The following is a 25,581-nucleotide window of genomic DNA, read 5'->3' as shown; positions in this document are numbered from 1 at the left end:
TTGCATTGTTTGATTTGCCGTGTGGTTATTGCGTGGTTCGATTTTTTTTCAGAGCCGCGAATTGAAAACTGTACGACTGATGGAAAACACGTTACAAACTGCTTGTATATAGATCTTAGATCTCAGAATTAAATCAAGCTGTTATCTAGAAGAGATAAATTGATTAGATCATGCTTCTGGAGAAATGATTTGAGGATAGTGCCATGGATATTTGGCGGCAAAGTCACGATAGTTTCTTTGCCGGAACCTTACATTGATTAGCAATTTTTCAGCCTGTCAAAAGGCAATAATGGTTCACTTGCATTATTCGAACGTTTATAAGAGTATATCTTGTTAATTATATGTGGTTTAATCATTGATTGTAATCTTGGATGTGTGCTTTTCTACTTATTTCTATTGTGGATGTAAAGTTAAAAGTTTTGCAGCCAACAGAAATTTGTTGGTATTAATGCGAAAAATATAACAAAAGGGGAGCTTCTATATCCCTTAAATTAGTAATAAAAGATTAGGTAATATATCGAACAATCTTCCTACAACAGATGGCATGAGATTAGTCAACTATACAAACTGTCTTATGTTATATATACCGAAATATCCCAAATTCAATATTTCGTTTATCAATCATGAAGTTTTCTATCACGTGACCCAGATTCCTGCTTAAAAATTGTTGAAAAAAATAAAATTAGTTATCAATTGCCACTATAAAGTAATCCATACAATTTATGTATCTTTTAAGTAAAGACAATCTTAAATCATCCATTTGTTAAGCAAAAATTGTTGCCAATTTCTTTCCCGCTATTTTCACTTAAAGTAAAAAGAGCAAAGGAGTTTTGTTAGAAAAATGGAACGAAGGATTCTCCAATAAAAAAAAGAAGACTGGGGAACTGTATAGCAGTATTAACTACTTAAACCCACCAATTGCAACTCATTTTGTTTTGCACAGTTGTACAATGTTAAGAAGTGGTGCAAGGTAAAGGAGTTCTGAACAACGATAGCCAACCCATATTTCGTGTGCACAGCGAAGCAACCCTGCACTCCGTAGTTTAGAAAAGCGCCGCACCTCACTTTTTATTCTGCGTTAAGATACAAGACCGTAAAGTCAGTGTTTGTAACACTATGAACAAAGACGGACATGCATTGATTGCTAATTACAAGAACTAGAATCAGCTACATTAGCAGCTCTGGCTATCTCTTACTCTTAAATGCTAACCAAAGAAATAGATTTTATTGAGTGATTTTGTTTCTTCATTTTCTGAACTTCTTCATCAGAACAAAGAGAAAAAATAAAACGAACATGATTATTAATTTCATCTCTTTTAGTGTTAAGATATCAGACAAGTCAATACATCACTTATATGTCAATGGCTTACAATAACATACATACAAATAACATTCCATGGGATTGTGACACTCAACCAGTTGGTGCCAGACAGGCTAGTGCCGATAGATTGGACAACAATTTTGAGATATGTCCTTCGCTTGAATTAAATCAGGAGAACATTTCATTATTTAATCAACAGCAGCAACATCATATACAATACGGATCGCAATACCAAAATCCTTATCATGAAGAAGAATGTCCACCACAACAGCTGGTACAACCGCTAGGTCAATCTGGTGGCCCCGGGGCTTATTTTAATCAAGGCATGGCAAATGAATTATTTGTTGCTGATCATGACAGTAGTAATTATACCCGTTCTGATTCATCGCCTGTTTTCGTGAACCCAGCATTGTCTCCAGAAACATCTGAGACATCAGCAGTGTACGATAGTAATAATAGTGGAAGATTAAATGCAACCGGGTTTTCAGCAGCCCCATCCGTAAACACCCCTAATAATCAATTTAATAAGAAAGGAGGGCAAAAGTCCAAGAAGCAAATATTAGACGAGAAGGATGCTGCTTTAATTGCAAGAGACGATTCTGAATTAACTGAGGAGGAATTACAATTGAAACGTAAAGCCCAAAACCGAGCTGCTCAACGAGCATTCAGAGAACGTAAAGAAACTAAATTGAAAGAATTAGAAGCTAAATTATTACAAAGCGAAGAAGAAAGGAATAAATTAATGGAAGAATTAGAGTTGATTCGCAAACAGAATATTTCAATTTCTACAGAAAATGAAATCTTAAAATCAAATAATGGACATTCTGATTCAAGATTTGCTATGAACCATGAACAACATTCGAAATTCGATTTCCCCAAAACCCAGGATGAATTTATACATGGTATAATTGAAGGCACCAACCATAATCTCCAGGAACAAAATAAAAATAAAGTATATAATGATACTGAAGGACATAAATTATTGGCATTGGGTGCTGTATGGGACTATTTACAGATCAAAACAGAAGAAGCCAATCTTGATTTTAGTAGTATCGATATTGCGGCAATTATGGACAGCTTGAAGGGGAATGAAAAATGTCACGGATTTGGTCCTGCTTACCCTTTGGATTTAGTTAATCAAGTTGTTAGAGCTCATCTAGGCGTGTGATATTGATCGTTATTTTTCGTCTGACTTTCTTATTCTTTTGCAATTTCAATTGTGTTAATGTTATTTAAGTTATTTATATTTATAGTATATATTTATATATCTCTAATGGGACAACTTCTTCAGTTCTGCTTCTGATTCATATAATATAACAATGGATATCGATCTTAATTTCATTCATATTCGAGGCCACTGGTAGCGCCACCAATAATAGTTAATGATCTCCGAATCTTCTAGAAAGTTTTTTCTTCAGTCTCGTTGAGAGAATCTTAAATATCAAGATTTCACCACTTTTTTAAACTTCAACCAGAAACACCCTTTCTCTTTATTATACACAAATAGATAACTAACATCGATGTCTACAGCAGAGGAATATAAAGCAGAAGGTAACAAGTACTTTGCCGCCAAAGAATTCGAAAAAGCAATTGAATCATTCACCAAAGCCATCGAAGTCCTGCCAACTCCAAATCATGTTCTTTATTCTAACCGTTCAGGGTCTTATGCTTCCTTAAAGAACTTCACAAAGGCACTTGAAGATGCCGAAGAATGTGTCAAGATTAACCCAGCTTGGGCAAAAGGATACAATAGAGTCGCCAGTGCTCAATTCGGATTGGGCAATTTGGAAAATGCTAAAGATTTTTATCAAAAAGCTCTTGATTTAGATCCCAACAATGGAATGGCCAAAGACGGACTCAAATCAGTCGAACAGGCTATTGAAGGTAGAAATTCTCAAGCTGATATGGGATTAGGTGCAATGTTTGCTGATCCTAATCTTATTACTAAATTGAAGAACAATCCAAAGACTGCTGAATTAATGAAGGATCCAGAATTGGTTCGTAAAGTATTAAATCTTCAAACTAATCCTAGAGGAAACGCCGGTCAATTATTAAGTGACCCTAGATTGATGACTATTATGGCTGCGGTAATGGGTATAGATATGGATTTACCTGATATGCAAGAGCCAAGCTCATCTGCTCCAACTACTGGAGAACCAAAGACTGAAGAACCAAAGCAAGAAGCACCAAAGATGGAAGAACCAAAGCCAGAAGAATCAAAAGCTGCACCTGCTGCCGAAGAAGCCGAACCAGAAGATGTCGTAATGGAAGATGCTGAAACTGATCACAAAGCAGAAGCTGATGCTGCTAAAGCTGAAGGTAATACCTTATATAAACAAAAGAAATTCGATGACGCGATTGCATGTTATGACAAGGCTTGGAATTTACACAAGGATATCACATACTTAAATAACCGTGCTGCTGCTGAATACGAGAAGGGTGATTATGATGCTGCTATTGTTACATGTGAAAAGGCAATTGATGAAGGTAGAGACATAAGAGCTGATTATAAATTAATTGCCAAATCTTTTGCTAGATTAGGTAATGTTTATTTAAAGAAAGACGATTTAGAAAATGCTGTTAAATATTTCGATAAATCTTTAACCGAATTCAGAACGCCAGAAGTCTTGAATAAATTACGTGCCACTCAACGTGAAATCAAACAAAGAGATGCACAAGCATATATCGACCCAGCTAAGGCTGAAGAAGCTCGTTTGGAAGGTAAAGAATACTTCACGAAAGGAGATTGGCCAAATGCTGTTAAAGCCTATTCTGAAATGATCAAGAGAGCACCTGAAGATGCTAGAGGTTATTCTAATAGAGCTGCAGCATTGGCTAAATTATTATCTTTCCCAGATGCAGTTCAAGATTGTAAGAAAGCAATTGAAAAGGATCCAAATTTCATTAGAGCCTATATTAGAAAAGCCAATGCTGAATTGATGATGAAGGAATATTCTCATTGTATGGATACATTAAATGAAGCTCGTGAAAAGGATTTAGCTTTGGGAAGTAAGAATATTATTGAAATCGATCAATTGTTTAATAAATGTATCTCACAAAGATTTCAAGCAATTGAAGGTGAAACCCCCGAACAAACTATGGAAAGAGTTTCTAAGGATCCAGAAATTGTTTCAATTTTACAAGATCCTGTTATGCAAGGTATTTTACAACAAGCTAAAGATAATCCAGCAGCTTTACAAGATCATATGAAGAACCCTGATGTTTACAAGAAGGTTAATATGTTGATCGCTGCTGGTGTCATTCGTACTAGATAAAATAATTAATCTAAGATAGTCTGTATATATTATATAGTAACTTAGCGTTAATGTAAATTCATAATGTTTCAATTACACCCCTAAATTATTATCAAAGAAAAAATTGGGCAAATTATTAACTTGATTAAAGAAGGCATTAGGGGCACCCTCATTATACAAATAATTGGACAACACATCATAGCTGTCCTCCTGTGTCATAGGGGCAATATTTGGAGCCGTAAATGGCGGATCAGGGCCAAATTCCAGTTTCATCCGGAAATTTCCTGGTTGTGACTGTGAAATGTTATTGTAAGAAGGTGCTCCTTGAACGTCATTTGAATGATGCAAAATATTTGATACAGCCGGGTTGTATCTTGGTGAGGACACGAATTCATTTTTGGCTACGCTGTTGACCAGTGTAGGTCTAGAATTATAATTATTTGGATCCTTTGTGAATGGAGATGCACCAAATACTTGGGAGAACTGGGCAGAAATATCTGCTCTATCTTTGTATAAATCGGGAAATAATACTGACGTCGTTTCAAGATATTCTCTAAGTGGTGGATTGGTTGATAAGATTTCACTATTGGTTTGAGATTCGAAAGCCTTAATGACAACATTCAAAAACACGCGAACAACCAAACGGAGAACAAAATCTTTATCTGAGTATTCGTTAGCTAATGAAACTTCATTGGTAAGTTTATACCTTGATGAATTAAACACATTCGTTGCAAAATCAATTAATAGCTGCAAATCATTGTACGCTTCTGTTGACTGAGGGTGATTCATTACTGCCGCAGCTAGGATAAGGAATGCATTGACTGGGAAGTTCAAGATCCAGTTCAAGTAAGAAAGCGACGCAATATCTTTGGATATTTGCTTAGATAACACCATTATTGTTCTTGCTGCATCTAGCGACAAGCTTCTAAACTTAAGCGCTTCTGCCCCAAATTTACCTATATTTTCAGCACTTACCATTGTTGGAATCCTATTCATAATCAGCAAATGTAAGAAAAAAGTCATTTGCATAGCAATCGTACTCTCCTTTTTAGCTGGTGGCCAATTCTCATCGATGAAATGAAATTGAGGATCATTGTAAAACCGCGGCCTTGCACCATCAGCCATATATCCTGCCAACTCAAACATTTCTGCATTTAATTGGTCTAATGTCCTAGCTACACTTCTAAAGTCGCGGTTCTGAGCCAGAGCAATAAAAAGTTGATTGTACGACTTCGATCTGATCTTACTAATTGACAACATTAAGAAATGATAAAGCAGTTCTGGATCGGTCTGTTGTAGCACTGTCAAAAATTGGGTTTCAACGGGAATAGTATTATCGTCAAGTAACTTGCCCTTGTAATGGGTGATACAAAATTGCTTTAAATCTTCGGTGTCATTTATGGTCACATCGTTATCATTGATCAAGGGTGGTTTTCCTGATCTATAACACATTTCTGTATCATAATAATGACAATACGACCATATTGCTCTTCTCCGATCTTGCTCTGGGAGAGAAAAGCCGTTGTATGTCTCTGCTCTATGTAACCCCATATCTTGGGCATATCGGATAGCAATTGAAATTGGTATGTAATTGATAAAACTTGAAGCCCAACTGCCATCCATATAGATAATGAGTATCAAGATTGCTTCAATTGTTTCTAGACCTTCACTTATTATGGATATACGTTGATAATAGTATATAGCAGCATCGAACAACTTTGATTGTAGTTCAAGCAAGTAATGGTCTGAATATTTCGCCAATGGAGAATGACTGTCCAGTCTGACGGATGTCGGGGTACTAAAATGGGCGACCGAATCTTTGTCAAATTTGTTGGAGATTGCGAGTAGCAAAACACCAGTCAATTTCATTAGTTCAGATAATTTAAATCTCTTTCTTTTCTGGACACGAGGCTCTGATTGAATTTTATAGTAGTCCCCAAAAAGTTTCCGCGCTTCAACACTACTCACAAGTACATTTACCATGGCAATGTCACGGTAATAATTATCAACCAACTCATAAACCATGCCCGCATCTGTTGGGAATGGGGACTCTAATAAATTCAACCTTCCAGCTTTGTCAACTACTGGAGGATCAATCCACTTTTTAAGAAACACACCAAGCTTTGAATAATAGACAACTGGTAGATTCCTTACTGGCTTAATGACTTCAGCGCCGCCTTCGCCCATCATATTCTCCATCCATGATAAGGAGTTATTAGAGAATATACATAACATAGAATGACTTCCAATGTATTGATCAACATTTCCTAACTTGAGTGCTAGCTTTGTGGCTTCAGAAGCACGTCTCTCTCTAGAAGGTTCATTGGAAGAACCACGTGTTGCACCAGCTATATCTGGAGAAACTGAACGCTGACTTGAATCACTTTCATTTTGTTCCTCTCCTTCTACGCCTGCTTCTATTCCAAATCTCCGACTGGCTTGAGTAACTAAGCTACTCCCCTGTGATCTCAGGGCTTCTACCAAATTAGTTAATTGTCTAGTTAATCCATAAATTGCATTTTCTAAAGACGACATTCTGGTTTCCAATATTTTTACTGTTTTATTTGTACGATCATTGCTGTCCAGTTTTTTATTTATCAGTCTGTCTTTTGCAGGTGCTTTTGATTTCTTTTTAACTGGTCTTACTGTATAATGACAAGTTGCATCTCGAGCTTGAGTGCAATTAGTACAAGGAAAGCTTCCATCACATTTGATTTTCTTCTTTCGACAAATATCACAAGCCACTCTGATTCTTTTCCGAGATTGGTTTTCTTCAGATGGACTACCTGTCCCACTTTCACCTACTGGATCTATTGAATTATTGGATTCTCCTATAAACAGCTGTCCTTCAAATCTATCCATTTTTTGAAAATTGATCTTTATATGTATATCTTGTATTTAATTGTGAAATTGATTAAAAAGAGAAGAATTTAAGATTTTTGGAGAAATTTTGGAAGGAAAAGGCGGAATATTATTGCGCATCTCAATTTTTTAGAGCTTAAATGCCAAAATCTAGACTAAGCGATTTAAAAGACTAAAAATCTGGGTACATGACCGCATGAATAATATTATCTCCACTGGCAGGATTAGCCGAAAACAGAGAAAGTGATGTAGGTGTTGACGTGCTGATTTAGACTTTCCAACAACAGCTACAGCCCTGTTTGTATGTAGTATACACTGGCAAAGGGCACACCAGAACTTTTCAGTCAAACTTGGATACTTGGCACAAAATTGTAATCTTACAGGGCCCTACACGCACTAATGAAAATGACAGGATATTTTTTATCTTGTTTTATTTATAGCCGTGGGTGAAGTAGAACACAAAAAAAAGTTAGTGACCCCTCCAGTCACATACTTTACAAGGAAAAAAAAAAAAACTATCAATAAAATTACTTCTTTTAAGCCACAAACAATGATATTGATGCACGGGTTTAACAAGCTCTCTTATGCAGTCACACTTTTCTTAAGATTACTCGGTTACGCCAATTTTCACCAGTAGACGGAAATATATTACCAATACAGAAAATATAAACACTAATATTATATACAAGCCAAATACTAATCATATAATTCATTGGCGTTGGAAACTTCACCAGGCACAAAGAAATTAGGCAAATCATTCATCTCATTCAAGATCATATAATTGAAACTATCATCACTGAGCCCATTCACAAGATCTTCTAACCCAGGTATATCGTAATTAACATTACCTAATCCTCTATTAACCAAATCAATGAATGAAGGCTTTCCGCTGAAATCAGTTGGAGATGTAAATTCAGTAGAAGTTGCAGTTGACGAGGACGGCTCTTGCATGGAACTCACAGAATTTGGACTAATATCGGAACTAATCTTGAATGCATCTTCCTTTGATCTCACAAGAGCTTCCGGAAACATCTCATCAGTTGAACTTAAATGTTGGAATAATCCATTGCAATGGTCGTAAAAATCATAGAATGTCTCTTTCGTCATACTATCTATCAAAACCTTTAATAACAACCTAGTAATCAAATCATACAATACCCCTTTGTTATTCAAGTCTCGACCCTTCGTCGTCTTGGAACATCTAGCAAAGAATTTCATCGAAGTATCAATAAGTAACTCGCAATCCAGTTGGGAATTCTTTTCATGTGGCATGACTTGACAATGTCCTAACAAACTACAAAAGGCTACCCAAGGATAGAATACCAATCCAGTCAAAGAAGTATCCGAGACGGATTCTTTATCAAAATTCACGGCGAGATGTAGAACACTCCTAGCGCTGTCTAATGACAAACCACCATACTTCACGATCTTAGCTGCATCCAAAGAAAATTCATTCTTGAAAGGAAGTCGATTGATTGCTAATAAATGGGCAAAATAGCTCAATTGCAATTCAATTGTAGGACAGACAACAAATTTATCGTAGGCATCAAATGCCTTAACCAAGTCTTCGGTAGATACAGTTTTGGATTTTTCATAGTAGTGTACTGGTCGTGTTTCTGGAATCATCAACGAAGCTAACTTGTTCATATCACTGTTTATCTCTTGCAACATTGAAAGCATTTCTTGCGATTTCTCTTTGGTTGGAGTGATTGAAAAGAGTTTATAATAACTCTTTTGTTTGATTCTCGTTAACCACAAAGAATAATAAACAAAGTAATATTGATAACCATATCTTCGACAATTTGACATAATCTGGCTAGAATTCTTTAAATAGGTATCATCACTGAAAAAAGTGGTGGGGATTGAAACAAAAAAATCATCAGCTTCAGTCAAAGTAGATACATCCTCCGTATTAATAAGCATCGGTTTTCCTGTCCTAAACGCAAGTTCAGTACTTGAATATTCACAAAACCACCATAGCTTTCTCTTTGTCAAATTCTCCTCCTCGTCACCAATCAGCAAGGTCTCTACACGATGGAGACCAATTTCTTTTGCAAGACGTACAAGAACAGACACCAATATGTAATTGATATGAACATCGCAAATCAAATTATTCCCAATGTAGAAAGTCAACAAGGAGATTCCTTGTATGGGTCTGATACCGTCCGTAGTTGACAGCTGAGATACTTTATCATAAAAGTGAATAGCATTACTAAAATATCTTGCCTTTAACTCTTTAAGATCCCCTTCGTTTTTCATAGCCAAATTGGGATACTGGATAGGATCAATAACATCTTCCGGATCAGAAATCTGTGATATACATAATGCAAGCGCAATATTCATTAGTAAATAATCCCCATGATCCAATCCAGCAAGTATTTCATCATCATTCTGGGCCCGGCCATAAAAATATCTCTGAAATAATTCTCGAATTACACTTGTCAGACACAAGAAACTAGCAAAATTAACCTTTTCATACCATAAATCAAGAACTTCGAAAACCAATGCCTTCTCATCCATTGCAAAATACAATTGTTGCTCACCATTAGTAGGAGGTGCTATATCAGTCAACAAGCCAGTAGACAGTTTCATCACTCCTTCAAGAGCAAAAGGCATTTTTCTGAGTTGGGCAAAAAGTGCATCATCTCGCCTGTCTTCCAACCTCGCTTTGAACCAGGTAAGGAATCTACCCGAAAACACAAAGAACAAGGAATGAGAACCAAAATATTGAATCATCCGGCGTTTCATTTGCTTGAACCCGCGACAGGGACCTGGATCAGTGGGACTACAGAGATCACGGGTAGCGGGTGCTAATGTTTCTTTTAAAAGTTCAGGACTTCTTGCATCATCATCCCTTTCCGGGGTACTTTCATCCATGGATTCATCTTCCGAATTATTTGAGTCTGAATCTGAAGGTGACTGTTGTGAACTAGTATCTTCTTCCATTTGATCGGAAATCTGTCCAGTTGATATGCTGGTGGCTGATCCTAGTTTAGCTAATAATGTTGTTAATAAATTCTCCAATGTACTTATTCGCTTATTCAAGCTTTGTATGGTTGTTTGATTATGATTCTTATTTTGAGCAACGCTAGGTTTTTTAACTCTCTTTTTGCGTTCTTTTTGGATAACAGCATATACACAAGTTCTATTCTTTGCTTTACATTTGGAGCATGGTCTCTCACCATCACATTTGGATTTACGTTTACGACAATAATCACAAGCTACTTTTGTCCGTTGCCTCTTCTCTTGATCTAAATCATTATCATTTGCAACAGAATTACCATCAGTCTTAGTGGTGACTTCAATTGATTCATTCATGTTCAACCTCAGAATACAAAACTACAGGAAATGATTGATTAGGTTTGCAGTCAAGAAAATGAAAGTTAACGGCAAATCAAAACCCTAAAAGAAGACCAAAAAGGAAAAGGGTTGTAAAAAATTGAAATGACGGATGTGAAACTCCAGCTGGAATTGTTCCGCATCCCGTCTTAAAATCGAGATTACGTAATCATTAAATCCGAGTCACATGACATATCTCACATGACAGAAATCACATGACATAAGTCGTGTACATTTGACCAAAATGATTTCTTCCAAAAATTTTGCAGATTTATTCAGTTGATTGAAATTTTTTAAAACACCAAGATCATAAGATCCCAACTTTAATTCATTAAGCAAATGGTAATCAAGAAGGGTAATCCAATTTTGGCATCTAAAGAAGATGCCAACTTCAGAGAAGCATTAAAGCTTTTTGACAGCAAGCAATACAAGAAGGCCTTAAAATTAGTCGATACAAATCTCAAGAAACATGCGAATCATGTTGAATCGGTTGCACTTAAAGGATGTATTAACTTCCATATGGGTAATAAATCCGATTCTGAATCGTATATCTTAAAAGCAGTTCAAAAGGCACCAGAAAATTATTTAGTCGATCATTTAGCTGGATTATATTATCGTGCAATCGAAGATTATGCAGAGGCAGCCAAATGGTTCAAAGCCGCAAATGATAATGGGTCGCCAAATAAACCGATCTTACGTGATTTATCCTTCATGCAGTGTCAAATTCGTGATTATAAGAATTTAAAAGAATCTAGACAGGCATACTTGGAACATCAACCAGGATATCGTGCAAATTGGACTGGATTGGCCGTGGCTCAACATTTACACAAGGACTATTCAAGTGCTATTAGTACTTTGACTAAGATTGAAGGAATTATTAAGGAACATTTGACTGACGCAGATATGTATGAGCAGAGCGAATGTGCATTATATAAGAATAAGATCATCGCCGAGTCTGGCGATTTTGGCAAGGCACTTGAGACATTGGAACAAGATGCCGATTGCATTAAAGATAAAGCTTCGCTTATGGAATATAAAGCCAAGTATCTTATGCTTTTGGGACAAAAGAAGGAAGCCTCAGCAATCTATCGTCAACTTTTACAGAGAAATCCTGACAACATTCAGTATTATACCTTGTTGGAAACCTCGTTAGATTCAGTATCCAAATCAGAAGAAGTCAGAGTTAAATTATATGAAAAACTCGGTAGGTTCTATCCTCGTTCCGATCCACCAAAGTTCATTCCATTGACTTTCTTATCCTCATCCAATGAACTTTTCGAAAAGAAAGCTAAGGAATATATTATCCCGCAATTAGTCAGAGGAGTTCCTGCAACCTTCGTGAATGTTAAACCATTGTATCAAAATCCCGCCAAGTTGGCTGGCATTGAAAAGATCGTATTAGATTTCTATGCCAATGAATTGCCAAGCATCGAGAATCCAACCGTTGCAGTCTGGACTGATTATTACTTAGCTCAACATTACTTGTATAAGAAAGAGTTAGACAATGCTGATAAATATATCGACAGTGCACTCAATCACTCCCCAACTTTGGTTGAATTATATATTATCAAAGCCAGAATCGCTAAACACAGAGGAGAATTAGTCCAAGCTAGTGAAATCATGAATGAAGGTCGTGAGTTGGATTTACAAGATAGATTCATTAATTCGAAATGCACCAAGTATTACTTACGTGCCAACCGAGTTGACGAGGCTATTGATTGTATTTCGCTCTTTACTAAATTCGACGAAGGTGCTGTAAATGGATGTAAGGATTTACATACTATGCAAGTCAGTTGGGTTTTGATTGAAAGTGCTGAAGCATATGCCAGACTCTATCATGAATATCAAGAGAAAGAAAAATCTGCAGGTAATCTCAATGACGAGGGTGCAGAGGAATTACAAGAACTGGTTCTTTATAAAGGATTGGCATTGAAGAGATATATGTCTATTATCAAGCTTTATAAGATATTCTATAATGATCAATTTGACTTCCATTCATATTGTTTAAGACGTGGTACTCCTAGAGACTATATTGATACTATTAGATGGGAAGATCAAATCCATGCTACCCCGATTTATACACGTGCTTTAAAAGGATTATCAGAAATTTATTTTGAAGCTTACGAAGAAAGGGCTACCAAGAACGGTGAAATTCAAGAAGACTCAAGTAAGAAGAACCACCATAAGAAGAAAAAGAAGGCAAAGACAAGTAAGAAGATGGCCGAATTGATCACAAAGGTCGAAAGCGAGAAAGAGGACGAGGATCCTCTTGGTGCTAAGTTAGTCGCAGATTTACAAAAGACAGATATTATTGAATCTTTATTTGAATTATTTAAACCATTGATTGATGAAGGTAAACACTTAAGACTTACTTGGGAAGTTCTCTTTAAAATTTATTTAATCCAAGGGAAATATGTTTTGGCTTTACAAGCCATTAAGAATCTTAATAAGGTGATTAATCCTTATAATAACAAGAAATTAAAGGAAATCGCAACTAAAATTATTGAATTATCAGAAACTTCCAAGAATGATAAGGATGCGAACCCTGCTATTGTCAAGGTCGTCGAGAAAGGTTTAATCGCTGCCTTCCCTGATTTCGAGAAACCTAGTGAAGAATTCCTTGCATTATATTCAGCATAGCTCTTTTTATAGACATCATCTTTTTCTATAATTATTTAATTTTATACATTACTTACCTCTAAGAATTAATCCAACTATCAACTTGACTCCTAGCAACACCACCAGCCAAATTCAACGTCTGTCTGCCCATTGGGAAATAACTCACAGTATACCAAACCACGGCCACAAGCTGTACTGCAGCAAATATCATGGACAATATCGTACTCTGCAATGACAAACAACTAATTAAAGTCAACACAATGCTCGACACAAAAACCACCGTGAATACGATTCTGGTAGACAGGAACAAATGTTCCATATATGGTCTGAATCCCTGTAAGACCCCAAAACTGACTATGAAAAAGATAGATCCCAACGACCATAATAAGGCAAATTTTCGGGGTTTTAAAGAAAGTACTGGGAATAGGAGTATACAAATTAGATAACAGCATACTGAACCAGCAAATGTAAGACCAAAAATTAACATTCTATCCCAGCGGGAGAGTTCAAAGTATCCAGGTTCTGAAGTGACGTAGTTTTCGTCATCTTCTAATTGGACTGAGTTGTTGGAGAATGGGTTTAATCTCTGGAAGGTCTTCTTGAATGGATTGGATGATGTGGATGATTGAGTGACAGGGTTCGGAAGTGTCGATTCATTAGCACTTAGGGGTGAGTAATTGGCTTGACTACTCGTAAACCTTTTGAAGAAACTCATTTGTTAAAGTAGATGGATTAAGCCAATTGGTGATGGCAAACTGATTGACTGTTCTTCAAATGTTTCATATGGAGGCTGGTGGAGGCGCACAATACGGAATTTTTTTTGTCTATGAAAAATCTCCAGTCTAGCCAACAAACTATTACAGTTAACCTAGCGACTATATACCCAGCCCCCTACTTCCTTCGAAACGCAATAATGTCTGAAACTGCAACAATCGTACCGGTTAATGACGAGAGACAATTTGCTCATAATTTTTTACAATTAATGGCCTTAGCAGCCGATGCTCACCCAGATCAATTCAATTCAAGTCGTGATTATAGTTCATTAAATTCATTAGGACCAAGTTTGCCTGCTTACAGATACAAATTCCCAATTAAGAGAAGTCAATCTAATGAGAGAACTGTAACGTTGAAGTTTAAGTCTATAAGACCTCCATTTAAATTCAGTTCTGAATTGACTAATGTTTCATGTGCTTTGAGTGTATATAAAGTCAAGACCGCACTTATTGAATCTTTACCTGAATTGAAGAGTGCAGGCGTGGCTCCAGAGAATATAAAGCTTATGGTGAAATCAAAAGTTGTTCACGATACCACCGTGTTGGAAACATTGGAAGGTGATGAAATTTCCTTCAATTGTATGGTTTCTCCTCCAGCAGTATTACCAACACCCACAAAAGAAACAGAACAAAAACCTGAACAAGCTGTTCATTCTGGAATATCAACTATTGGTTGGGGTAAGATATTTACAGTGTTGGTAGAAGAATTGGGCAGTGAAGAGAAAGCAAAGGAAATGTTATTAAAATTGCAGAAATGCTAGTAAAGTTTAGAAATCGTAAATATATTCGTTAAGTAATTTCTTAATATACAAGATAAATATAAAAGCATAGACATAACTGTATAATCAAAGGATACACCTCCTACTGACTTTTTATTGACTAGATTCTTTAGATCCATACTTCTTCTTTAATAATTCTAAAAGGGTATGGCCTTGTGGTCTTTCTGCTCTTTGTTCATACAAATAATACAGAGCAACTCCCATTGCAACACCAAACAATGGATCCAACGTTCTTGAAATTAAATATGGATATTGCATTATTTCCTTTACAATCTGGCTTAGTCTCCTATTATGGGCAGTACTACAAACAGTGAATGATTTAGCACCTGCACCTATTAATAGAAGAGAGATTGGGTAGTGTTTTACAAACAAAGGAAGTCGTGTACTTTCTACCAATTAAATTTATTTTTTTGCATGGAAAATTTTCTCATTCCGTTTTGCTGTCAGCAATGAGTTTTTTTTTTTTTAACACATTGTGGAATTTAATGGAAATTGGAAAACGTTTTCTCTTTAATCGAATTTTTATATCCTTTTAGGTGTAGAGTATAAGAAGTGAGAAGAGTAGAGAGTGAGAGTATTATTAAAGATGGCTGCTGTATTTCCAAGAACCTGTTACAAGTGTGGTGAAGCTGGTCACTTAGCTGACGAATGTACCCAAGAAGAAAGATTATGTTACAACTGTCATCAACCAGGTCATGAATCTGGTGACTGCCCAGAACCAAAACAACCAACTTCTAAGCAATGTTACTCTTGTGGTGATGTTGGTCACGTCCAATCAGAATGTCCAAACCAATCTCAAGGTACCAAGTGTTACAACTGTGGTCAATTTGGTCACATTTCTAAAAACTGTGATTCCGCTCCTTCCAGTAGTGCTAGACCAGTCAGAAAAACTTTTGGTGGTGCTGGTGCTGGTGGTGCTAGAGCTGGCACTACTTGTTACAAGTGTGGTGGTCCAAACCATTTTGCCAGAGACTGTCAAGCTGCCACTGTCAAGTGTTACGCTTGTGGTAAGACTGGTCACATCTCCAAGGATTGTAATTCTACTGCCGGTGGTTCCAACTATGGTTCAAAGACTTGTTACAACTGTGGTAAGTCTGGTCACATTTCTAAGGACTGTGACGCTTAAGTATTTCTTTCTTTCGGATTTGTGAATCAAGAGCGGGAGGGCGAAAGATTAAAATAAGTAAAATTATTTGAAAGTTGTTGTTGTTGTTGTTGCATTCCATTGCCTTGTTTGATAAGATATATTTTTTTATCAATCAAGGATGTATATTTTCATGATGATGATGATGACTTGAATGTCTGCTGTTAGATTAAACTCCAAAAATTTAATTCTTTAATTCTCCAATTTGATTCTATTTAGTGTTTTACCAGTGTATGTATCATCTATCTGTGTTTTTATATATAATTTATTATTATTATTCTGGGTATTCCTTTTTTTATATTATTGTTTACATCTGTATATGATTGTTATATATTATTGTATTAGCATAAAATTTATATTCTACGTAAGAAGAAGTTGGGGACATATTTATATAATTATAATCCTTAACTACTAAGGTAGATAGAACTAAATAAATACACACACTATACTACACATACAATGTGTTTCATATAATAAAACGGTATATTAGAAAATCCCAACCCTGCTGGTTTTCTCATCAATACCACAATCTTAAAAACCACAAGACAAGGAGAATGGCCAACAATGTCAACCTACCTTTGCGTGTAGTACTAAACCATAAACCATATCCAATTATTGAATCACTGGAAGGTCTAACAATATTTTGAATTAAAAAATCGTATTTTGTAGGCTTTAAATAAATCAGAGTAGGGCCACTTAATAAAGTGTTCCTTACATCCATATTTTCCAACTCTACTTCCTCTTCAGCTCGAATTAATTCAATTGATTCAGTTCCTATTATTTGTAAATATCCTGCCGACGATATAATAGGTTCAGGCGGAGAAATGGGGACAGTTATCCACAAATAAACCGGTCTATGATCTGATCCCATAAGTGAATCAATATAGTGATACTTTGATACATGAGGAAGCAGAGGGTCTTTAGCCTCACCTTCACCTTTATTTAGTTCTCGTAAAGTATTTCGGTCAGCACCTTCATAGGTCGCCTGATACAAGATTCTATCACACCACAGAGGCGACCGTTTCCAATTATATATAGCAGTATTATGAACAAATTTATATGTAGGTTGGAACTCAATTTTAGCTTCCTGAAACCCCAAGAAGATATCACCCTTTCTCATTCCATTTGTCAACTCATCAAACTTCAAGTTCAATTCATAAGCCGACTCACCACCATTACTACTCGATTCATCAGACATAGCTAATAGCTTCTTCATACCTTCCTCATCAACTCTTGTCCGATAATTCAAATCACCAAGCACAAAAACATGCCCTCTGGGTTTGATCAATCCATATCCATCTCCAAAATCCATCGCTCTCATAATTGTCAAAATATCATCATTTCTCGTTCGATAATATGCTTCTCCCTCATATGCTGATAAATGAACCACCGCAACAGAAATCTCACTCTCATTTTCATAACTACCATTCCCTCCCTCGGAGTGATATGCCATCCTAACCCCGACGCCTCCTTTGAGTGACGATTTTGCATACCCACACCCGGCTTGTGCTAGCCTTATATGATAGAATTTTGATGCATAGGGACTTATGACAACTATTCCAATGGCTCCGATATGATGCATGGCAATGGTCCGAAATCGGGCGGTACTGCTGCCATATTTTTCATTGAGGGCTTGTAGGAAGTAACAATCGTATTCTATGAGGTGTTGATTGGCCATGTGGGGGAAGCAGCCTGTCATTGTGGGACATAGTTCTTGAAGTCCGAAGATGTAGAGATCTTGGAGTTGCTCCGGGAATGTGGGAAGAATGTGGTCGATGAGTGATTGAGGGGTGAGAGATTGTTTGTTGGTGTTGTACGTGAATAGATAGATTGGAATTGACATGTTGCGTATGTATCATCAAGAGGATTCAAAGTTTGTGATGATGAACATTCGTTGATTTCTTGGAAGATGAGAATATGGTTGATGGGACAACAAAAAAATATTATTGCTTGAGACGGTTCACCCCATCACTTCTTCTTTCCTGTCCAATTGAAAAGTAGTAACTAAATAGATAATAATGACAGGATTTATAGAAACTCAGAGAGAAGCGTTAGAAGAGCTCAATATCATAGAAGAATCAATAACTAAAAGATTCCAAAGAGATCCGCATTTATTACCAGCATCACTTCGTCCCAAGCTTGATATCATCTCCAAAACAAAACCGAAAAGAAGACAAACTTTACACTTATCATTATTACAGCAATGGGAGTTAAGAGCATTTATTGATAAATATGAAAAGAACTGTAAGTCATTATCCTTTTGCCTCGAGTCAGAGAAAGAGTTATTTCAACAGGAATTATCAAAGTTGAAGGAGGGTCCTAATCAATTTTCCAAGTTTGATAAATTGATAGAAGAGATGGGGAATAAGAATAACTCAGAGACCAGTTCAGAAGATATGCGAAGATTATATGCAAGTTATTCAAGCGCCACGCTCAACAAGAATACGTATCCTTCTACTGACTTTAAAATAAAGGTTAATAAAACAACAGGGAAAGAAAAAGAAATGACAAAGAGAAAGCATGTATTAAGCTCGGTATGTTCTCATTTGACTTCATCAGTGACTACAGAAGGGTATCTCAATTTATCAGCATTGCACCAACAGTACAATTCTAATGTCACAGTTGAACAAGTTTCCTATATTCAATACTTGCATACATTTCACACCTTAACGAGTAGTTATAAGAACAGAGAGTACTCCAACTACATTAAGGATCTTTCAGACGAATTGCTTAACTCATGGAAGACTCTACATCCATTAACTGATATAAATACGACATACGCGTCATGGAAGAGGGAATTTGAAGAAAATTCTTCAACCGGTGTCAGTAAGGAGAATGAAACAGGTGAAGTATTCTGTCATGTATGTAACAAGTTATTCGCCAAACAGACAGTCTACAATGGACATCTAAATGGAAAGAAGCATAAATCCAATCTCCGCAAACTCCAAGCCCCGCCCTCCAGTTCAAGTCAAACACACGACCACTTGTCACCTGCATGGGACGAATTTGTAATCTCTAAATTAGTATTCATACTCCAACCGGAACTAGAAAGAACCAGAGTACATGAAGAAAAACTTGCAAATAGTTCAGAAAGAGAACTAATAATGGACCGTAAAGAAAATGAAGAAATCGAATCAGATTATACGTGTATAAGTGAGAACTCGGACTTATCAGACCAAAACAACTCAGATGAAGACGAGGGATACGAAGGGTTTAAGAATTTACCATTGGGACCTGATGGGACACCAATTCCGTTCTGGTTATATAAACTCCAAGGACTTCACAAGACCTATAATTGTGAAATCTGTGGGAATGTGACATATAAAGGAAAACAACCTTTCTTCAAGCATTTCAATGGTGTCAAACATCAGTATGGATTGAAATGTTTAGGTGTTGAGGAAGAGTATATTAAGTTGTTTAAAAATATAGTTTCAATCGATGAGGCTAAGGAGTTGTGGATGAGGTTTAAGAAAGAAAAGAGGAGTCGGGATGGTGAATTGGAGAATGCAGTGGAAGTAGAGGATGATGAGGGTAATGTTATGAGCGAGAAGGATTATCTAGATTTGAAACGACAAGGTCTTTTATAGTGTCATCCTGATTTTATGTAGCATCAAATAGAAGTTTAAAATTATATAAGACGCGCTACCAAAATAATTCATTTCCCAGTCAGTCTATTTTTTCACTCTGCATCATCTCTTGTTCATTACGAACTCATACCATCTTTAGATGACCATCAAACGTTCAGCGACACGACTATTCAGGATGTCCAGCGAGGAACTCTCCAAAGGTATCAAGCGAACAGCATCTACGTCCTTGTCTCCAACACCTTCATCTAACAATAGAAGTACTCCAAAACTTCGGGATGCTCAAGGTTTCCGTATGAAGATTCAAAACGTTGATAAATCCAGACTCACCGCATACGACCAGCTCGGGGGAGAACTTGCTGCAGACAAGACTATGAAGCAAGGTAAAACAATAGAAGAAGAGGAGGCCGAAGGGGCCAGTTATGTCATCGACGGTAGATTACGTCGTGTAAATCCTTATTATTTCACATATTTAACTTATTGTAAGTTACGTTGGAGAGATCGGAATTTGTTAGATATTTTCGTGAGTGAATTTCGGGATAGGTCCCCTGAACTGTATAAGAAAGCAATTGAAGAAGGGCAGGTCACACTCAATAAAAAGCCAGCAAATCTTGACTCAATAGTTCGTAATGGGGATTTGATCAGTCATAGAAGTTATAAAAGAGAACCTCCAGTAACCTCGCGTGAGATTAAAATTGTTTATGAGGATGATGAGATTGTTGCGATCGATAAACCTAGTGGTATACCAGTGCATCCAACCGGAAGATATAGATACAACACAATCACCAAAATTTTCCAACATGAATTTGGAAAAGTCGTGCACCCATGTAATAGATTGGATAGATTAACATCAGGTCTCATGTTCTTAGGTAAAACTTCCAAGGGGGCAGATAAAATCGTTCAGAAAATCCGAGAACGTAATGTTTATAAAGAGTACATCGCAAAGGTAATTGGTGAATTCCCCCTTGATCCAATCACAGTCGATAAACCCTTGAACACACTTTCCAAAAAACTTGGATTGAACGTGGTTGACGAAACACCTACCGGGAAAGAATCAAGCACCGAATTCAGACGTGTTTCCTACGACCCTATCTCCAACACATCGATTGTCAAGTGTCATCCACTCACTGGTCGAACCCATCAAATCAGGGTTCATCTCCAGTACATTGGCTATCCCATAGCCAACGATCCAATCTACTCCAACGAATTTGTCTGGGGACCCAATCTTGGCAAAAATGCCGAAGCAGACTTTGACACCGTCATGCACAATCTCGATCGGATAGGAAAAGATAAGGCATCCTCAAGCTGGGCTCATCCACAAGAAGATGGGGAGATCATGACTGATGAAATATGCCCAATTTCGGGATTACCGATTTATTCGGACCCGGGACCTAATGATTTAGATCTTTGGTTGCATGCATATAGATATGAAGCAAGTGATGGGAGTTGGTCGTATAAAACAGAATATCCCGAATGGGCCTTGGCGTCGCTGAGACCATTTATGGAAAGAGCGATTGAGGAGGCTGAAAAGTGCGGTGAAACTCAAACTCAGTTCAATGTAGGCGCGGTGTTGGTTTCACAGGGGGAAATTATTTCGACTGGACATTCGAGGGAGTTGGAAGGTAATACACATGCTGAACAGTGTGCTTTGGAGAAATATTTTGAGAAGACAGGGAAGAGAGAAGTTCCAAAGGGAACGGAGATTTATACTACTATGGAACCTTGTTCTTTGAGATTGAGTGGGAATCTACCATGTGTTGATAGGATCTTGGAAACTGGGATTAAGACATGTTTTGTAGGGGTATTGGAACCAGATGTGTTTGTAAAGAATAATACTTCTTACAAAAAATTAAAGGACCATGGGGTCGAGTATGTGCATATTCCTGGTTATGAAGAGAAGTGTCTTGAAATTGCCAAAAGAGGACACGAAAAGATTGCTCAACAGAATTCTGAAGGAGAAAAGTCAACTGAACACAATCTGTAAATGCTTGTAAATATTTATACTTATATTACTAATACATACAATATCTATTCGTCAGGAACGTCAATGACCACCTCTTTCCTAGAATACACATAAACATTCCTTCTGCTTCTACCATTATTCAGCAACGTCACAGCTCCATCAGATGATGATCCGCCGGCCGTGGCAGTCTCAACATTGGTATTTCTCGAATCACACACATTAGATTGCAATCTTTCAAATCTGGCATTACTAATATGTGGCATGATCTCTGTCATTTGGCTCTCTCTTATTCTAGCCGCGATGGATTGTGTGGATGCACTAACTGATCTGGGGATAGCAAATCCAGCAGCAATAATATTATCGGTTAAATTTAAGAACGCTGCTTTGGACCTTTGAAGTGCCTGGAGTATTATTGCTGCTTTATTCGTTTCTATTCTGTCTAAATCGTTTTCATTCGTAGGCAGGTTTTTAACAATGTTAGTTGTTACATCCTTGCCCCAGCCAGCATTTCCGCCGTTGTTAGTGGTGTTCAGGTTATTCTGATCGCCTTCATTACTAGGATGATTATCGTTCTTTTCGTCAGGGACTAACTCTTCTACAAACAATTCGAATCGATCTAGTTCATATATTTCATCTTCATAAAATCTTCTCCCCAATACACCTTCCTTTTCCCTAGTTTTCATAATTATGTTAAACTTATTACACCATTCCCATGGGATAACCACACAAATGACGTACGTTACCACTGAGAAAACATCGGACAATTCAAATATGAATGCATTTGCGACGTCAGCAACAAAAAATGCAACCGGACTGTATATCAATATAACTGTTAATAAGGATAATAACCAAATCTGCCTATTTGCTAAAATGTACTGGATTTTGCTTAGGAAATAAACAGTAAGGATAGCAGCATAACACAACCCCATGGCAATTCTTACTAGATATATGAATGCAGGCAAGATATCACCTGCTTCGTTGTCTTCAGAAAACGTATGAAATTGGGAAACACCCCATATTGCTTGTGACGTGAAAGAAGCAATAATCCCCACAAAGAAAGTTAAGCGTTTATCTTTCTGCCTCAGGAATATTCTCATGATGACCTGCACCTGATTTATTTGAAGTAAGAAGACAAGTATTAAATCCAAACTGTTAATCGCTAGATTGGTATTTAGCATGTATAATAAGTCGGTCCCACTAAGGTATCCATGTATCTGTTGTCCGTGTAGGATTAAAATCGATTTAATAACAACCACGAGAATATAAATTGATGATAAGCATGTTGATAGTTTTAATAAGGCTGAGGGCTTGATGGTATAGTTTGTCAAAACGAAAATTGTTAGGAAAATGATAATAACCGCCAGCACAGAAATACTGTAGACAATAGCTACAACACTATATGAAAATGAACCTCTCAAACTATGTTGAGTAAATTCTATCCAAGATTCTGCTACTATTGGTAAAGGGGCTGTAAACTTTTGTAAAATTAAACCAACATTTGTATTTAACATAGGCATAGTACCTTCATAGCACATTTGCTGATATGTTCCTTCTCGGATATATTCAACTGATTTCTGGTAATCATGACTAATTAATAAACCTTGTGGTAAGTCGATTGGGGCACATGATGGATATACTTTGGCTTTATAGCCAGATCTTCTCCAGTACATCGCTTTTGCAACTAAAATTTGTATACTAGAGAAATACACAGACAATATATTTTCTAATTGGTTTTATCGTATTAGTTTATTATTATTCATTTATAAAATGTAACCTCCTTAAGTCTTCCTTTGAATTTGGTGATACCAAGAAATATATATTGGAAGTCATTCAATTTATTTCTTGGACTCCAAAAAAAAATAATATATAAGAGGTCGTGTAAATGAGTATAGACGACATTACGACATTGTATATTTCAAATGTGAAACAGCAACCGACATTTTTTACTACAAATTGCCGCATTGGGAAGGAACTGTGATGGGCGGATCTTGTACTTATTTACATTCCAAAGAAACAACTAGACCCTATCAAATTAATTAATTACGATTAGAGATCTTTGTTTTAGAAGAGGTGTTTTTGACTTTGCAAGTTATTCCATTCCCAAGGGTTTAATGAGATCACAGAGTTCAACTACTAATTCAATAATAGAATATCAAAAAGAAGAAGAAGCAAAGGCGCAGCCACACATAGTAGAATGTCCAACTACCCTGACAATGAGCCACAACACGGGCCATCATTACTTAATCCAACAGAATTAAGCAAGGGACCTACAGCACACAAGCCTGGCCACGAAAGAACTGGGTCAGCTTATTCCCATAATTATTCATTGTTAGACATATATGGGTTAGAATCCCCGGTTCAAGGAGACGATGAAAGTACCGCATCCGAAGATTTGCATGATCCCGCGGTGTCAACTCATATGAAGAGTTTCGACGATCTTGACTTTAGAGATCATTCCCAAGACCACAATACCCTTGTAACACAACTGACATATAAGATACCCGATATAGAAATAAGAGAGAATTACGTCATGAAAACAACCCCCAATAATGAATCAAAAGTATTAAATTCACAATTTGATAGATATGGTTTCAAGAAGTCTTCGAATGTCAATGGAATCGATCTAGAAACTTATAATGAATGGTTTAAAGACTATTCGGAATACAGCCATCGTCATAAAAAGAAATGGGAGTTATTAATGAAAAATCATGGATTGCAGCTCCTGAAGCATGATCCAATACCTACAAGATTCCCACCAAAGTCAGATAAAGTAAAAAAGATGATAAGGAGAGGTATACCACCTGAATGGAGGGGTAATGCTTGGTTCTTTTATGCGGGCGGGTATGACAAATTAAACAAAAATATCGGGGTTTATAATAAAATTGTGGAAGATACTAGAAATATAAGCAATAAAAATACTGAAGTTATTGAACGAGATTTAAACCGTACATTCCCTGACAATATTTATTTTAATTCCGGAATACTCCCAGATGGATCTACAAGTGACATGCCACTTGAGTCTAGAGAGGAAACTCAACTAATTAAATCTTTACGTCGAGTCCTAGTTGCATTTTCATATTATCAACCCCAAATAGGGTATTGTCAATCGTTGAATTTCTTAGCTGGGCTCTTGCTATTATTCATGACTGAAGAAAAAGCATTCTGGATGTTAGTTATCCTAACAGAACGTATTATCCCCAAAGTTCACTCCCAAAATCTTGAAGGTGTACATACAGATCAAGGGGTGTTGATGTTATGCGTCAAGGAGTATATTCCTCAATTGTGGTCAATTTTAGGTAAGAACTTTGAAGGAGAGAAATTGTCTAAAGATAAGATCTTAACCAGATTGCCACCAGTTACTCTAGTAACTTCGTCGTGGTTCATGTCATTGTTTGTCGGAATCTTACCCACTGAATCTACATTACGAGTCTGGGATATCTTATGGTGCGAAGGATCCAAAACGATATTTAGATTCTCATTAACAATTCTAAAATTATGTCTCGATAGTCCTGACTTTCAAGAAACCAAACAAAACTCTGGTGGCGCTGAAACTGAACAAATCGAATTATTTCAATTCTTGCAAAACTTTCCTAAGAAGCTAGTAGATATAAACGGGTTGGTTGATCTTTGCTTTAAGAAAATTGGAGGATATGGATTTGGATCCCTTTCACAAGATGAAATTAATAATTGTCGAGAATTCGTTTCCAAGCAGCGAGAAAAACTCAAGAATAAGCGAATAATGTCTACGTCAATGACTGAGGAAGAGAGGAATAGTTTAATGAATTCCTCGGATGGAGGTTGGAATACTGATGAGGACGTCATACATGATGTATACGGTTTTCATAGACCAATTATGGGCGGTGTGGTTTGGAATAGGAGTATTAGCAATAAAATGAAAATTAGATTTTCTAAAAGGAACTCGAAACCATAGAATTCTTTAATT

The 25,581-nt window shown here is 36.7% G+C and overlaps 13 protein-coding genes across 13 annotated transcripts; 8 read left to right on the top strand and 5 right to left on the bottom strand. All coding sequences in view use genetic code 12, as the record gives it.

The window, feature by feature from the left end:
• Positions 1-1,361: 1,361 nt before the first annotated feature.
• FCR3 (Fcr3p) lies at positions 1,362-2,489 on the top strand (the record flags this gene model as incomplete). Its single annotated transcript, XM_049408987.1, has 1 exon — positions 1,362-2,489. One exon carries the CDS (start codon positions 1,362-1,364, stop codon positions 2,487-2,489), a length of 1,128 nt encoding a protein of 375 aa, XP_049261746.1.
• Positions 2,490-2,841: 352 nt separating this feature from the next.
• On the top strand, positions 2,842-4,596 carry STI1 (Hsp90 cochaperone; the record flags this gene model as incomplete). Its single annotated transcript, XM_049408985.1, has 1 exon — positions 2,842-4,596. One exon carries the CDS (start codon positions 2,842-2,844, stop codon positions 4,594-4,596), a length of 1,755 nt encoding a protein of 584 aa, XP_049261745.1.
• Positions 4,597-4,668: 72 nt separating this feature from the next.
• J8A68_004970 (uncharacterized protein) lies at positions 4,669-7,437 on the bottom strand (the record flags this gene model as incomplete). Its single annotated transcript, XM_049408984.1, has 1 exon — positions 4,669-7,437. The coding sequence occupies one exon, from the start codon at positions 7,435-7,437 to the stop codon at positions 4,669-4,671; it is 2,769 nt and encodes a 922-aa protein (XP_049261744.1).
• Positions 7,438-8,133: 696 nt separating this feature from the next.
• Positions 8,134-10,755, bottom strand: ZNC1 (Znc1p; the record flags this gene model as incomplete). Its single annotated transcript, XM_049408983.1, has 1 exon — positions 8,134-10,755. The coding sequence occupies one exon, from the start codon at positions 10,753-10,755 to the stop codon at positions 8,134-8,136; it is 2,622 nt and encodes an 873-aa protein (XP_049261743.1).
• A 360-nt stretch (positions 10,756-11,115) lies between these two features.
• Positions 11,116-13,416, top strand: J8A68_004968 (peptide alpha-N-acetyltransferase complex A subunit; the record flags this gene model as incomplete). The annotated part of the gene is made up of 1 exon (XM_049408982.1): positions 11,116-13,416. The coding sequence occupies one exon, from the start codon at positions 11,116-11,118 to the stop codon at positions 13,414-13,416; it is 2,301 nt and encodes a 766-aa protein (XP_049261742.1).
• Positions 13,417-13,474: 58 nt separating this feature from the next.
• J8A68_004967 (uncharacterized protein) lies at positions 13,475-14,110 on the bottom strand (the record flags this gene model as incomplete). The annotated part of the gene is made up of 1 exon (XM_049408981.1): positions 13,475-14,110. One exon carries the CDS (start codon positions 14,108-14,110, stop codon positions 13,475-13,477), a length of 636 nt encoding a protein of 211 aa, XP_049261741.1.
• Positions 14,111-14,308: 198 nt separating this feature from the next.
• On the top strand, positions 14,309-14,929 carry J8A68_004966 (uncharacterized protein; the record flags this gene model as incomplete). Its single annotated transcript, XM_049408980.1, has 1 exon — positions 14,309-14,929. The coding sequence occupies one exon, from the start codon at positions 14,309-14,311 to the stop codon at positions 14,927-14,929; it is 621 nt and encodes a 206-aa protein (XP_049261740.1).
• Positions 14,930-15,533: 604 nt separating this feature from the next.
• On the top strand, positions 15,534-16,073 carry GIS2 (mRNA-binding translational activator; the record flags this gene model as incomplete). The annotated part of the gene is made up of 1 exon (XM_049408979.1): positions 15,534-16,073. One exon carries the CDS (start codon positions 15,534-15,536, stop codon positions 16,071-16,073), a length of 540 nt encoding a protein of 179 aa, XP_049261739.1.
• Positions 16,074-16,608: 535 nt separating this feature from the next.
• J8A68_004964 (phosphoinositide 5-phosphatase) lies at positions 16,609-17,769 on the bottom strand (the record flags this gene model as incomplete). The annotated part of the gene is made up of 1 exon (XM_049408978.1): positions 16,609-17,769. One exon carries the CDS (start codon positions 17,767-17,769, stop codon positions 16,609-16,611), a length of 1,161 nt encoding a protein of 386 aa, XP_049261738.1.
• A 340-nt stretch (positions 17,770-18,109) lies between these two features.
• On the top strand, positions 18,110-19,678 carry J8A68_004963 (SF3a splicing factor complex subunit; the record flags this gene model as incomplete). The annotated part of the gene is made up of 1 exon (XM_049408977.1): positions 18,110-19,678. One exon carries the CDS (start codon positions 18,110-18,112, stop codon positions 19,676-19,678), a length of 1,569 nt encoding a protein of 522 aa, XP_049261737.1.
• A 139-nt stretch (positions 19,679-19,817) lies between these two features.
• Positions 19,818-21,659, top strand: J8A68_004962 (bifunctional DRAP deaminase/tRNA pseudouridine synthase; the record flags this gene model as incomplete). The annotated part of the gene is made up of 1 exon (XM_049408976.1): positions 19,818-21,659. One exon carries the CDS (start codon positions 19,818-19,820, stop codon positions 21,657-21,659), a length of 1,842 nt encoding a protein of 613 aa, XP_049261736.1.
• Positions 21,660-21,703: 44 nt separating this feature from the next.
• On the bottom strand, positions 21,704-23,308 carry RIM21 (Rim21p; the record flags this gene model as incomplete). The annotated part of the gene is made up of 1 exon (XM_049408974.1): positions 21,704-23,308. One exon carries the CDS (start codon positions 23,306-23,308, stop codon positions 21,704-21,706), a length of 1,605 nt encoding a protein of 534 aa, XP_049261735.1.
• A 524-nt stretch (positions 23,309-23,832) lies between these two features.
• On the top strand, positions 23,833-25,569 carry J8A68_004960 (Rab GTPase-activating protein; the record flags this gene model as incomplete). The annotated part of the gene is made up of 1 exon (XM_049408973.1): positions 23,833-25,569. The coding sequence occupies one exon, from the start codon at positions 23,833-23,835 to the stop codon at positions 25,567-25,569; it is 1,737 nt and encodes a 578-aa protein (XP_049261734.1).
• Positions 25,570-25,581: the final 12 nt, after the last annotated feature.

The sequence above is a fragment of the Hemisphaericaspora subhashii genome (assembly GCF_019202705.1).
Source record: "Hemisphaericaspora subhashii strain CBS 10753 chromosome Unknown scaffold31, whole genome shotgun sequence".
In the NCBI taxonomy this organism is placed as follows: Eukaryota; Fungi; Ascomycota; class Pichiomycetes; order Serinales; family Debaryomycetaceae; genus Hemisphaericaspora; species Hemisphaericaspora subhashii.
Note: the sequence above shows the minus strand (reverse complement) of the source record. Positions and strands in the feature narration are given on the sequence as shown.